Source organism: Ceratotherium simum, chromosome 5 (assembly GCF_057802395.1).
Source record: "Ceratotherium simum simum isolate JZ-2026a chromosome 5, ASM5780239v1, whole genome shotgun sequence".
Classification (NCBI taxonomy): domain Eukaryota; kingdom Metazoa; phylum Chordata; class Mammalia; order Perissodactyla; family Rhinocerotidae; genus Ceratotherium; species Ceratotherium simum.
The window spans coordinates 28,834,222-28,848,274 of NC_141904.1; the positions used below are offsets into that span (position 1 = coordinate 28,834,222).

Genomic DNA, 14,053 nt, shown 5'->3' on the forward strand with positions numbered 1-14,053 from the left:
ACATTTTTTAAATGTCTACTAACGACCTGTCCAAATAAACTACAGTTTCACAGTGAGCTTATGGCCAAGATCCATTTGAATGATGTTAACTCTGCTATTTTTGGACCTTTGTTACATGATTCACTGATTTATGGCACAGGGGCTCCAAATATTTCCTCTCTGAGTCTCCATGAAATGTATTTTTAAGAGGAATGTATTTCTTGCTGATCTCATACTTCCTTAGTAAAATCACAGTGCCATTTATCTCCTGATCAAAATTTTTTTGAAAAATAGAAGCTATGTGGAAAATAGAGGTTATTACTGAAATATTATTTTAAATGGTCATTTTTAATGTCATTGTCAGCTTTCCAGCTTTGAGGTGTTTATTTCCTTTAAAACACTTTTCTTAATTATGTGTAGAATCAATTTATCAGAAATACTTTTTTATTAAAATATTTTCTTCACTCTCTGTACTCATGCCCTCCATGATCTCTCTCCCCTTACAAAACCACTTTTTGTCCGTGTATGGAATGTTGTCTATACTCAAGAGTGAGGGAGTGGTATAAAGAAAACATTTAAAATCCAGGTAATGGGGGAATTATTATATGTGTTATATTAAAAACACATATTTATTCCCAGGCTGCATTCTGAAATAATCTTGTAAAACTAGATGTGAAGAGGGGAAGGGAGACTAACAATGCTTGAATTCCTGGTGGGTGCCAGGCATGGTGTTAGAACTTTTTGTATACTTCAGTCTTCACAGTGACTATGGGTATAGCTATTATTTTCCCCATTTTTCAAACGAGGATACTGAATCTCAGAGATGAGCTAAGTTGATTTGTCCAAAGTCAAGATTCCAGCCCAAGTCCAGCTAACTCCCAAAACCATGTATTATCCTCACAATACATCTCGTGGATCTTGGAACTAGAATGGTTAGAGGTAATCTAGTTTAAGTCTCTCATTCTATCAGGAAACAGAGGCTCCGAGTAGCAAAGTGGCTTATCCTAGATTATTCACTACTAAGTAGCGTTCTTTTATGTTATAGTCAACATAAAGAATTTTGTTAACTCTTTCTAAAATTATTTTTAAGGAGAGGTGATTCTGTGACGTACAGAAATAGAATGGCTACATTTAAGGTACCTTTTAAAATAAGTAAGAAGGCAACTGGGAAATATAAGTACATGTTGTATTGGTTTCCTATTGCTACTGTAATAGATTAATGCAAACCTGGTGGCTTAAAACGGTATGAATTTCTTATCTTACAGTTCTGGAATCAAGCTGTCAGCAGGGCTGCATTCCTTCTAGAGGTTTCAGGGGGAAATCCATTTCTTTGCCTTTTCCAGCTTCTAGAGGCTAACTGCTTTCCTTGGCTCATGGCTCCTTCCTCACATCACTCTGACCTCTTGCTTCCGTCGTCATCACATCCCCTACTGATCTCCTGCCTCCCTCTTATAAGGCCCTTGTGATTATATCAAGCCCACCCAGATAATCCAGGATAGTCACCCCTTCTCAAGATCCTTAGCTTGTTCACAACTGCAGAGTCTCTTTTACCATGTATGGTAACATATTCACAGGTTGCAGGGATTAGGATGTGGACATCTTTGAGGGGATAGGGCATTATTCTGTCCACCAGACATATACACCCACATGCCTGTGCGGGTGTTTATGTATCACACGTAAATTAAAACCCTTCTTATTCAGAGTCATCTGGGAATTAGGTATTCTGGATCAATAAGTTTTCTGTATCACTATATCCGAATCATGTTTTTAAAATTTCCTTTATATTTGGTAAATGTTCTGAAATGTGATATCTTCCTTGCCTTTGAAAACAGTATTCTCAATATAATTTTACCCTTCCTTGAGGAATGATAGCTATCATTGTAAACATCAGTATTGAGCTGTGCTTCAAATACAGCGATAAATGCAAATGCAGGTGTAGGTTGTGTAATACACAGAACTCAGTGAGTATAACCCCTGCAATGGAACTGAATTTTGTTTATGGTCATTTTTTATCACTTGGTTCTTTGTCAGGAGGGTGAAGTGAAGGATGTACTGCTCCCCAGCCCCCTGTGCAAGATAACATGATGGGCTTTCTAGAAAATTGAGTCAGAGATCAGAGCAGTCTTCTGTGGGGTGAAGGTGGGAGGAGGGTGCTTCCTCAGCCTCTAAAACCTCCTCTAACAGTTGCAAATCCTTGGATATTTGTCAGTGTTCGAAACATCATTTTCTATTTCTGCATCACTAATGGCTAGGGACTGCAGACAATTCCTTATCAGTTTGCATGTATTCTTCTCTCATTTCCCCTAGGTTTGTTGATAGGATCTGAAAGAGAATGCTGGCTGTTTTAAGAACTTTTATTAGCAAATTTTTGCCTTGATCGTGAAACACTTTTGCTGATCTGTCCAGGCCACACAGTATTTAAATAGGAATAGCAACAATAAAAATTTTTATGTTGGAGTGCCTGGCATATATTGAGTGCTTACTAAATATTTATTTTTTATTATTGGCTTAACCTGTATGAAATCTCTTTTGAAATAATATCTTAATCTATAGGACAATTTAGTAAAGTAACATTATGAGGCAGAAAGATATTAAAAAATATCTTCTGCTTCCTCAGGATATTCTTCACAGTTTTCCAGCTTTTAGTCTACTATAAGTTGTGGTTCTAAAATGCTCTCTTACCTATAGAATAGTAAGATGTTACAACCCCTCAGAGAGGTAGTTGTCTGTTTGAGCACTAGCCTCTGACATGTTAGCATTTGCTCAGTGAACAGTGGGCTCTTTCTATGTACCAACCACTGCATAGGACATCAATTGAAAGAAAGTACTTTTATGAGTAATTCACGGTTTGGTGAGGAGATCCTGTGGCGAGTGTGGTAATAGAAACAGGAATTTGATGAGGGAACCCCGAGGAGGTCATGGCTTACATTTTAATACGTAAATGTGTGACACTTCTTAAAACTCTGGGATCATGAATTTTTTCCACCTTCGAAAGGTGGTATTTGTGGAAGTCCGTAGTATTAGAACGTGTGGGAACAATCAACCTACCTGTTTAATTCAGTGTGATTTATTCATGAACTCTTGTCAGGACAGAAGTTGACGAGCATCACCAAAGTCGATCCTTTTTATCAGTATTATAAAACATTAAAGTGTAAAACATTCTCTGTCCAAAAACTTCACAAGATTCTTTGCAAACTCATGCTTTGAATGGCTAAACTCAGAATGGCTAAAATAAAGCGTAGTGATAACACTAAATGCCGACAGGATGCAGAGAAACTGGATCACACTGCTGGTGGGAATATAGAATGGTACAACCGCCCTGGAAAAAAGTATGGCAGTTGAACTAAGTATCAGAAATGCTAAGTTTCATCTCAATTTATAACTAAACTGAACAGATTCAAGTCACTTACCTCATCTCCAAAAACCACAATATTTTCTATCTATAATTCTTCAGAAGTACAACAACAATAAAGACAGTTTTTGATCTGTCAAAAAAAAAAAAAAAACTAAATATGAGCTTACCATACAACCCAACAGTTGCACTCTTGGGCATTTATCCTAGAGAAATAAAAACTTATGTTCACACAGAAACACTCACACAGATGTTCATTGCAGCTTTATTTGTAATAGCTAAGAACTGGAAACAATCCATTTGTCCTTCAGTGGGTGAATGGTTAAACAAGCTGGTACATCCATACCATGGAATACTACTCAGCAATAAGAAGGAACAGACTATTAGTATGTGCAACGACTTACATGGATCTCAAGGGAATTATGCAGGGTGAAAAGAGCCAATTTCAGAAGTTACATCCTGTATAATTCTATTTATATGGCATTCTTGAAATGACAAAATTATAGAGATGTAGAACAGAGTGGTGGTTGTTGAGAATTAAGAAAGGAGGAAAGGGGGAAGGTAACTGGCTGTTAAAGAGCAGCACAAAGAATGTCTGTGATGGAACTGTTCTATATTTTGACTGTGGTGGTGGTCACATAAATCTACACGATAAAATTGCATAGAAACACATATATACATGAGTGCATGTAAAATTGGTTATATAGGGAAATGTTCAATGGACTGTATCCATGTCACTTTCCTGTGATGTTATACTATAGTTATGCAAGATGTTACCATTAGGGGAAACTGGGTGAAGGATATGTGTGATCTGTCTGTATTATTTTTTACAACCTCTCTGAATCTGTAATTATCTCAAAATTAAAACATAAAAAAAAGAGGCATGGAGGCTGAGTAGGAGAGCCTGGGCTTTTCCATCAACAAAATTGTGTTCAAATTCTGACTGCAGCACTTACCAGCTGTGGGACTATGAGCCAGTTTTTAACCTTTCTGTGCCTCAGTTTCTTTCTTTATTTTTAAAATTTTTTTCCACTTTTATTGAGACATAATTGACATATATAACATTGTATTAGTTTTAGGTGTATGACATAATGATTTGATATATGTATACATTAGGAAATGAGTACCACAGTAAGTTTAGTTAACATCCATCACCCCATGTAGTTAGAATTACTTTATTTTTAGAGTGGATCCAATAATACTACTCCCCTTCTTGTGTTGTTTTGAGGATTAACTGGCTTGGAGTAGTCAATCAATATTTGCTAGGTTTTTAAAATATCATTATATATAAAAGCCACTCATCATTTACATTGGATCATAAAAATATTTTGTCTTTTCATCTAGTGCTTAAAGGGATAGGCACTATGACTTCTCTGCAGAATTTTAATATTATTAGGTGTTCTCTATTTCATTAGATTCTGCTCATGTCTTTATTTCTTTTCTACTTTCATTGAGATTTACTCTATTATTCGTTTTCCTTCTTTAATTGGACACTTACCTCATTAAATGTCTTTCTTCCTTTCTAATACTTGCGTTTGAATCTGTAGATTTCTCTTTTCCAGCTGTTTTAGCCAAATCACAAGTTTTGGTGCTGGAAACCCAACATTTTCATTGTCATTCAGTTATAAATATAGTTGATTTTTTTCTTTGATCCAAGAATTATTAGAAAACGTGATTTTCGGTTTCCAAACATATGATGGGGGATCTTTGTGGTCTTAATAATTCTTTGAAATATATTAAGCTTCCTTTATAGCTTAGCATGTGATCAATTTTTATAAATGTTTCTTATGTTCTTGGAAAAAAATATGTATTCTTTAATTACTGAGTGGAATTTTACCTTCATTTAGTACCTTGATTTTGTTAATTTGGTTGTTCATATTTTCAGTATCCTTACTATGTTTTGGTGTGGTTGCCCTATCAGTTACTGTAGTGAAAATGTCCCTCTTTGTAGATGTGTCATTTTCTCCTTATAATTCTGCCAGTTTTTACTGTTAATATTTTTGGCTATATTGTTAGGTACAACAGATTCAGAATTGTTATATTTTCCTGATGAATTTTTCATTTCATCATAATGCATTGATCCTCTTTATTCATTTTGGCCTTAAGTGCTTTTTGCCTTAAGTGTATATTTGATCTGATAGTAATACTATAGTCATTTAAGCTCTTTTTTAGTTAACGTGTGCATAGTATATGTGCCCAGGATTTAAAATTCTCAGGAAACACTTTTCTCCCCACTACAGAGCCCAGGCTTTCTCTGGTGTCTGCTGTCTCTCCCATAAAGCATTATCTTTTCAAGTCCTTCTGTTAGTTACTGAAAGACTAGCTGCTCAAGTATCCTAATTTATGTAAGGGCTCTCAATTCCAACCCCTTGCGACATACAGAGCTAAGGTTTCTTCTTCTTTCTCCATGAGGGCATCAAAACCCAAGCCTCCATTTTATTAAGACAGACTACTATCCTTCACCTCCTTCTTCTTTCCCAAGCCTCACTCCCGGGCAGCTACATTGTCAGTTCATGTGCTTACTGTAATTTTTGGTTTTCAATTCTCGCCTCTAGGGATTCCCTTTGAAAATTCAGCCTATGCATTTTAATGGATGTTAGCTATGTTTTCTTCAGCATTTCTAGGTGTTTGGGATGTGTGTGTATAGGGAGGGATGTTGAGGTTATCTGGTCTGGCGTGTTGCTGGAAGGGAAGTTCTTATTAGGAGTACTAATCCAAGCCTGAGAACGGTACCATGTTGTTCAACAGTGTAGAAGATGGATCTGCCTTCTCTGAGACTTGATATCATAGGAATTAAATAACTGATGTTTGAGTGGATGCTGGATGCTCTGGTGGGATGGCAACACCTACAAAGAGCTACCATGCGTGTATTTCTTGGTTCAGAGCCATTTTGAACTTAGAGTACCAGAAGACTGATCTTTGGAACACCAAGGTGTTTTATATTTCAACTGATATATTTGAGAACATTTATAAACATGATGTTAATAATAGTGTTAAAATCTTATTGTTGCTTACATAAGACTTTTGTAAAACAGTTTTATCAGAGTTATAAAACTGATTTGGACTTAACTTTTTCAATCAAAGTTCTTTAAAAATGTTATAAGCATGTTTCAAAATTATACCTAAGCAGGGTGCGGTGGTGATCTAGCTATCATAGGAAAGAGATAGACTGCACTGATATTACATTCAAAATATAGAATTTAAAGATGAAAAAGTTTGTAAATTATAGTTTTTCTGTGAACTAGGTGTATTATTTACATATGCGCCTTAGTTAGTGTTTTTAAACCGTGACATAGAATAATATTTCTTTTTTGTAGTATTCCCATGCTTTTTTGAATTTTATAAATGTACAAAATTCCTTCAAGCAACTGGAATCTAACAAAAGTTTCCTTTGAAATTTTTATTTTTGAAAACGTTTTTCTTTGAAATTTTTTTTCCCATGCTTTTTTGAATTTTATAAATGTACAAAATTCCTTCAAGCAACTGGAATCTAACAAAAGTTTCCTTTGAAATTTTTATTTTTGAAAACGTTTTTCTTTGAAAATTTTTTAAAGGTCAAAGTTCTTTTTCCTTGTATGAATATTTCTACACTTGTACCCAGAGTAAATTCAGTCCCCAGAACATTAATTAAATGATAGAACTCTTCATCAAAAGCAGAATGTCATGATTTTGCTGTTGAAGTTTAGTTCTCTGTGCCCAGAATGACAAATTCTAGAATAATGATTTTGTTTATTGACTCCTCTCGTGTACCTAAAGAAAAATTAAGTATATGATTCAACCACTGACCCCTGGATGATTTTGTCTAATAAAAGGTATATCTGTTTATAACAATTTTACATTTTCTTCTAGGTTACCTTCCGAACAAGAATCTATCACTGTAATATTAACAGCCAAGGTGTGATCTGTCTGGACATCCTAAAGGACAACTGGAGTCCAGCACTAACTATTTCTAAAGTTCTCCTCTCCATCTGCTCACTGCTTACAGATTGCAACCCTGGTAAGAGACTTGAAATCCAGTACAGAATTGGAGCTATTCAAAACTTAATATGCCAGACCTTAGTAAATTGTTTACTCTACTGCTACCACCGCCGCCACCACCACCACCACTATTATTATTATCATTGATTTAAAAATTTTATTTATTTACTTTTTCTCCCAAAGCCCCAGTAGATAGTTGTATGTCATAGCTGCACATCCTTCTAGTTGCTGTATGTGGGACACGGCCTCAGCATGGCCGGAGAAGCGGTGCGTCGGTGTACGCCCGGATCCGAACCCGGGCCACCAGCAGCGGAGCGCGCGCACTTGACCACCAAGTCACGGGGCCGGCCCTTATCATTGATTTTAAATTTTCATAGTATGTAACTGTTTTCTTTTTAAATTGAGTCTTGTCATTAGTCTTTTTCAGGCCTGTTATTTGCCAACAAGGAAAAAGCATAGTATGATAAAAATTAATGAAAAATCATTTTAGATGAGGAAATGCATTTAAAGAATGCATTGCATTCTGCTGCCAAATAATAATAATAATTCAAATTGAATAGCTTAATCTTTAATTAGATGCCCACCAGAAGATGTTAGTTTGAGAAATGTGGGCTATTAAAATCTGATAACAACCAGGCAACACTACACAGATGTGTGACCTTTTTGACATCTTAATAACTGTACATCCTTACAAGCTATTAGAACAAAAAAGCTGAATGGTCTTGAACTAGGAAATACCCAAAAAGTAAACAAGGAAATACAACTTCCAGGAAAACTAGAGGGAGTTTATGGCCATGCCTTTGTGGCTTGCTAGTGTGCTTAATGCTGAAAGTTTTTACTTTCTCTGTGATCCTAGATGTATGATTATGTGTCTTTGACCAGCTTCTTTTAACTAAAAGATAAACCAACTGCCAATTTTTTACATATTTGGGTTTATTTTGGAAAATACAGAAATCCAAAGGTAACTTGGGTTTTCATTGGTTTCTCAGTGAGAAATTCTTCTTTATTTAATTAGTAGTCAGTATTTCATGAGATCCCATCTTCCATGTTCAGGAATAAACTCTATTCACTAGATAAGTAAACGTTTAGACAAGAGAGAAATGACAAGTAGGAATTGGGGTCTCTCTTAGGCTCCTGGCTGGTTTATGAACCATGAAGAAATTATAATCTTTTTAATTTTTGTTATTTTTCAGTAATAAAAACTTTTTAGTGAAGAAATATAAAAACAGAATTTAAATTGTATGTATTTAGAATATATATATATATATAACTAATTAATGCTTTTAACATCAAAAAGAGAATAAAATTGTGTGAGATCCTTATGAAATAGTTTTTAAATTAATTCATACTTCACCCCAGATAGCAAAGTTCATTAATGCTGCACTAATTTAAAACTGAATGACAGGCCCGGCCCCATGGCTTAGTGGTTAAGTGTGTGCGCTCCGCTGCTGGCGGCCAGGGTTCAGAACCCCGGGCGCGCACCAATGCACGGCTTCTCTGGCCATGCTGAGGCCGCGTTCCACATACAGCAACTAGAAGGATGTGCAGCTGTGACATACAACTATCTACTGGGGCTTTGGGGGAAAAAATAAATAAAAAATAAAAATTAACATTTAAAATAAATAAATAAATAAAACTGAATGACAAATACTTTGTTCTTTCAACCTCATTATTTCTATTTCAATCCCATGTATACTACTCAGCCATAAGAAACGATGAAATCCAGCCATTTGTGACAACATGGGTGCACATTGAGGGTATTATGCAAAGTGAAATAAGTCAGAGGGAGAAGGTCAAATACCGTATGATCTCACTCATTAGGTAGTAGATAATAACAACAACAAACAGACACATAGAGACAGAGATTGGATTGGTGGTTACCAGAAGGGACGGGGGGAGGGAGGAGGGCGAAAGGGATAATTCAGCACATGTGTGTGGTGATGGGTTGTAATTAGTATTTGGGTAGTGAACATGATGTAATCTATGCAGAAATAGAAGCATAATGATGTACACCTGAAATTTATACAATGTTATAAACCAATGTTACTGCAATAAACAAAAAATTTAAAAAAGATAATAATGTTCCTTAAATTTCACCAACTAGAGATAGCCTGTCTGATATAAAAATAAAGTATTTGTAACATACGTGCTAACAAACTAAATATTCATACTTTAACATGTATTTAAAAAAGTTTCCCAGTTGGCACATCATTTATATGTATGTTCACACTTCTAGAATTTTAAAGAGTTATTTATCTTAAATAAGTCAGAACGTCCATTCTTTTGTTTAATGGATTTACTTTACCGTTTTCTAGTACACTTCCAATCTGTGTAGATTTTTCCTTCTAGATTTAAGTTAAACTTCAATCTTCCTATCTTCAAATTATCACAAATGAGAGTTTGATAGGATATGAATAGATAAGATTTTCCTATACTGAATCTGTAGAGCTGTTTAACATCAGAAATGCTATCAGCCCAGAAGTAGGCCTTGGCATAAGGGGATAGATTTAACTAACTTTGAAAATGCTTTCTCGCTCTTATCTTTATATAAACTGATTTTTTTATCCTTTTCATACTTTTCTCATGATTTACATTTGTCTCTTTCAAAAATTTTTGGTCTATTCGGAAACAAATGTTATGTGTTTCAAGGTGGGGCTACACATCCTTTTTGCGTGATATTTATAGTTGACAGATGTAGACTTAAAAACCAGCTCCACTGTTTATCAGTGTGACCTTTACTGGTCACTTAACTTTCCTCAGCTTTAGTTTCTCTTATAAAACGGAGATTATCATCAACCCTACCTAAATCACAGGATTCCTGTGAGTTTAAAATGACATGATGTATGTGAAAGCTCTTTGTAAACAGTAATGGATTGTTGTTGACATTATTTCCCAGAGTATTTAGGACTCTGAATGGGCATATATTAGATGGCTGATAAATACCTACTCAGTTGAATTTCACTGAGAGACGATAGCGTTGAATAATCTCCAGCACCACTGCCTCGGCACTGACACTCTTGGATTTCATAATCTGACAAAAGCCTAATCCTGAATTAGTAATGCCTGTTGTATTTATTATCTTTTGGGGGGAATTATCTCTCAGGTGGCAAGTGTCTAAGAGTTATCAACCAGTTGTTGGGTGCACCAGTGATAATCATTCTCTTCCCAGAGCAGTGGTCTAGGGAGGTCTAACTGCTGACCTTAATAGGGCTGTTCACACTTCCCAGTGGTGTTTACTGAGCCTGACATAGCACTTGTATTTGTTACACATTACCTGGCTGCCAGAGTTTGGCTGTGACACACTGTTGGGGAACAGAGTGGCAGCAGAGAGGAGTACAGGATAATAAACTCAAAAGCTCAGCACCAGCATCTCAGATTCTCTGAGTTTAGTCCTGCTTGGTGAACATGATTTAATCCACGAATTGCTGAAGTTTAGAGTGCTAAGCAAATTTCCATTTTTCATAGAATGCTCTTACTTGTAAATACTCTGTTCTCAAGCATATACAAAATTTAAGCTCTTTTATTTGATTTCATCTTCTGAAGTTTGTTTTTGATGTTTTGTAGTTGTTTTTTAAAACTCTCAGATGTTTTATCATATTCTTTATATGAAATCCATTACTTAAAATATGCCTATATTATGGTCTTCAGACCTATGAATAATTCTCCCTCATACAAAATGAACTATCCAGAGAGCACTGACAATTATGAGATAGAACAAAGAGGTCAACAGTTTTGCTGTACCAGATGCTTTATTTACAGAAGAATGTCCAGAAATATTTTTAACCTTTTTTTCCCCTTTCTTTTTCTGAAAAGTATATACATCTGCATATCATCTGGCATTATTTTATTATTCTCAATTCTACTTTCTGACTCTACTACTGTTGCTTTCTAAAGGGTCAAGAGCTTATTTCATTCTACATCTAGTTCTGATATGGTATCATTTAAAAAATTCCCCAAAAATGTATGACTCTTACGAGATAATTGGAAATTTGAAAACTGAGCATTTGGTATTGAGGAAGTATCGCCAGAAATTTTTAGGCATAATAAAATGAATTGTGATTATGAATTTTTTCTGTGTCCTTACCTTTTAGAGATACATAATGAACTATTTGCGAATAAAATTCTTTGATATCTGGGATTTGCTTAAGAGTAATCCAGAAAGATTGGAAGTGGGTAGATATGTGGAAGGTATCAGATTGACCATTACAGTTGTTGAATCTGAGTGATGAGTACATGAGAGTTCATTATACTGTTCTGTCCACTTTTGAATATGGTTGAACTTTTTCAACCAATAATAAAGATTTTTTTTAGTTCCCAAAGATTAGTTATACCAGCAGTGTAATCTATAAAAGGTGTGTGATTTGGTTCTTCTGCTCTGTGAGGGAATCATTTGAGCTCTGACCCTCACCCTGTGTATTTCGTTCCCCTGTCATCTGCCCTCAAACTACAGTCTGCGTCATGGTGCAGCGTGAGCCAGCAGGGTCCTGCATTCATAAACAATCGTGAAATCTTTGTCTTCAAACAGGTGGAACTGTATAGGCCGGGTCAAATGAAAACGCTCTAAGCATACCCACCAACATCAACACTCAGGATGGATGAGCTCTTCCCCCTCCTCCATCACCTTCCAAGTAAAAATCAAGTATCAGTTACTCCCAGTCTTAGATTTATGCAAATCTTTATTAGAACAACAAATAGAGCTAAGAATGGCAGCTAATTAACCCTCAGCCTTACACAGTGATTAAGCTGAGGGTGAGCACAGCTGCAGCTTCATTGGTAAGAGCTTTATTCTTCTCAAATGGACTGAGCAAATGGAAAGAGGAATTTGCTCCCAGTGGCTTTTTTATAGTGTTCTATAAAAGGTCGGAGAAGGGCTTCTTCCTCCTTCTCCAACATCACAGCCCTTTGTTTCAGATCTCTTAGGGCCCATTTTTTAAACAATTAATACAATCCTTATCCATAAACTGTCTCAGCTACTTTAACTTTGATTGTTATTAATTGCTTGTCGTTGACCTGGTTATGATTAGATAGTAAATTATGTTACTAAATATTAAAATTTTATAATTGATAATGACTGCTAGGGGGTAGGGACCATAAAATAGGATTAATTATTTCAACACAGGTATATTTGTGTAGATTATTTATACTGTTTGTGATTATTTACACTGTTTTCACTGATGAAAGGTACATAAATGGAATTTGAGGATTCCATTTCTTACTCTAGCAACATGAACCTTGCTTCTACGTATTCCATTCTAATACACCTAAGAATTGGCAAAGAACAATTTCTTTAACTGAAATTCATGTAAAGTTATAGAAATGATAAGCCTACCTGTTTTCAAAGTAGACTATTTTACCAAGAATTCAAAAAAGTTTTTTTATTTTTCTGGAACAGATGTTACAGATGTCTTCGTAGACATCAGGGTTCTTCTGATGGCTATGAATTTTTTTTAAGTGAGAAACTTACAAAGTAGAAGTACATGATACATCATACAGCTAACTTCAAGCTGTTTTCTTTATTTGTGAAGAATTGGCTTCTCTTCTAGAATGTTACATGCTAAATTCCAAAAATCGTTCTAATCGATACTTCCAAATATGAATGTAGATAGACTATATAATTTATAGCCATTTAACTTCTCTGATACCTTATACAAAGAAAAGGAAAGCTGTAGTTATATGTAGTTAGTCAATCTACTTGATATTTTAAATACCAGGAGAGTAAATAAGGTCCAAAAAATGTATAAAGGACTTTGGGTTCTAGCTCAGTATTATCTGTAGAATCCTGGAACACTGCCCCCTCTTGCCTCCACAAGTTCTTATAGGCTTACTCAGATCCATTTGGAAATATGCTATCCATGGTGTGGAGGTTCTAGAAAAACAGAGGATTCATTAAGAAAGATGAATAAAGTCAGGGAGTACACACCATTAAAGAGAAGAACATTTCTGTTTTGTGAATTAAAGAAGTTTCACAGAGGTGATTCTGTACCATGATAAATTTGGTTTTTTTAAAAAAAAAAAAAAAACAGAAAATAGCAATTCTGAGATATTCTTCTTGACCTATATGTTTATAAATGTGAGTTTTAAATGCTATTAAAAGAATTGTTTCCCTATCTTGTCATTCTGTAAAAAGAAACTCTTTAGTTGTCTTATAAGGGATACTGGTATAGAATAATGTAAACTGAAAGATCCAATTGTATGTAGCACTTTATCAAAGAATGATTTTCTAGGAAACATAGAATGAGAAAGGAAAGCTAAAAGTACCTGATCATGGGTTTAGATTTTGGATTACCGTGTAGTGAAACAAGTAAAAAGCATTCCTCTTTCAGTCAAAGAATTGCCAAGAAAGGATTGGTGGCTTCAGTATGTAGGTGAGAAATGACTCCATGACAAGGCAAGTGTCCTAATTAGCCCTTGGTAATTCTTCTTTGTGTAGGCAAATCTTTATTTAACATAGCCATCAGTTTGATATCTTTCCTGAACATCCAATTTGCCTAGGTTAAAAAGAGCATTAGCTGTTTATTATTTTTTGATAGATCATTGTCCAGAAATGGTAGCCTACAAAATCTTTGTTACTTTCATAGTTAAATATATCTCCTTGCTAGGTTTGATTCTTTTAAAGATGGTAAAAACTAAACTATACTATATTTGCTGATATATGGGATGCATTTGTGTCTGTAAAGTTGCACCCTTGTGTCTTACCTACAGAAAAGGGCCATTGGAGAAATTGCTCCCATTTGGTAAAGAAGA

General features: G+C 35.1%; 1 protein-coding gene across 3 annotated transcripts in view; it reads left to right on the top strand.

Annotated features, from left to right (window-relative positions):
* UBE2E2 (ubiquitin conjugating enzyme E2 E2) overlaps positions 1-14,053 on the top strand; it is a 348,219-nt gene that overhangs the window by 294,565 nt on the left and 39,601 nt on the right. For all 3 annotated transcript variants that reach the window (XM_087430613.1, XM_087430612.1, XM_087430610.1), the window contains exon 5: positions 7,181-7,328. In XM_087430613.1, the coding sequence (XP_087286739.1) occupies positions 7,181-7,328 (148 nt within the window). The remainder of the gene's footprint in view (positions 1-7,180; positions 7,329-14,053) is intronic.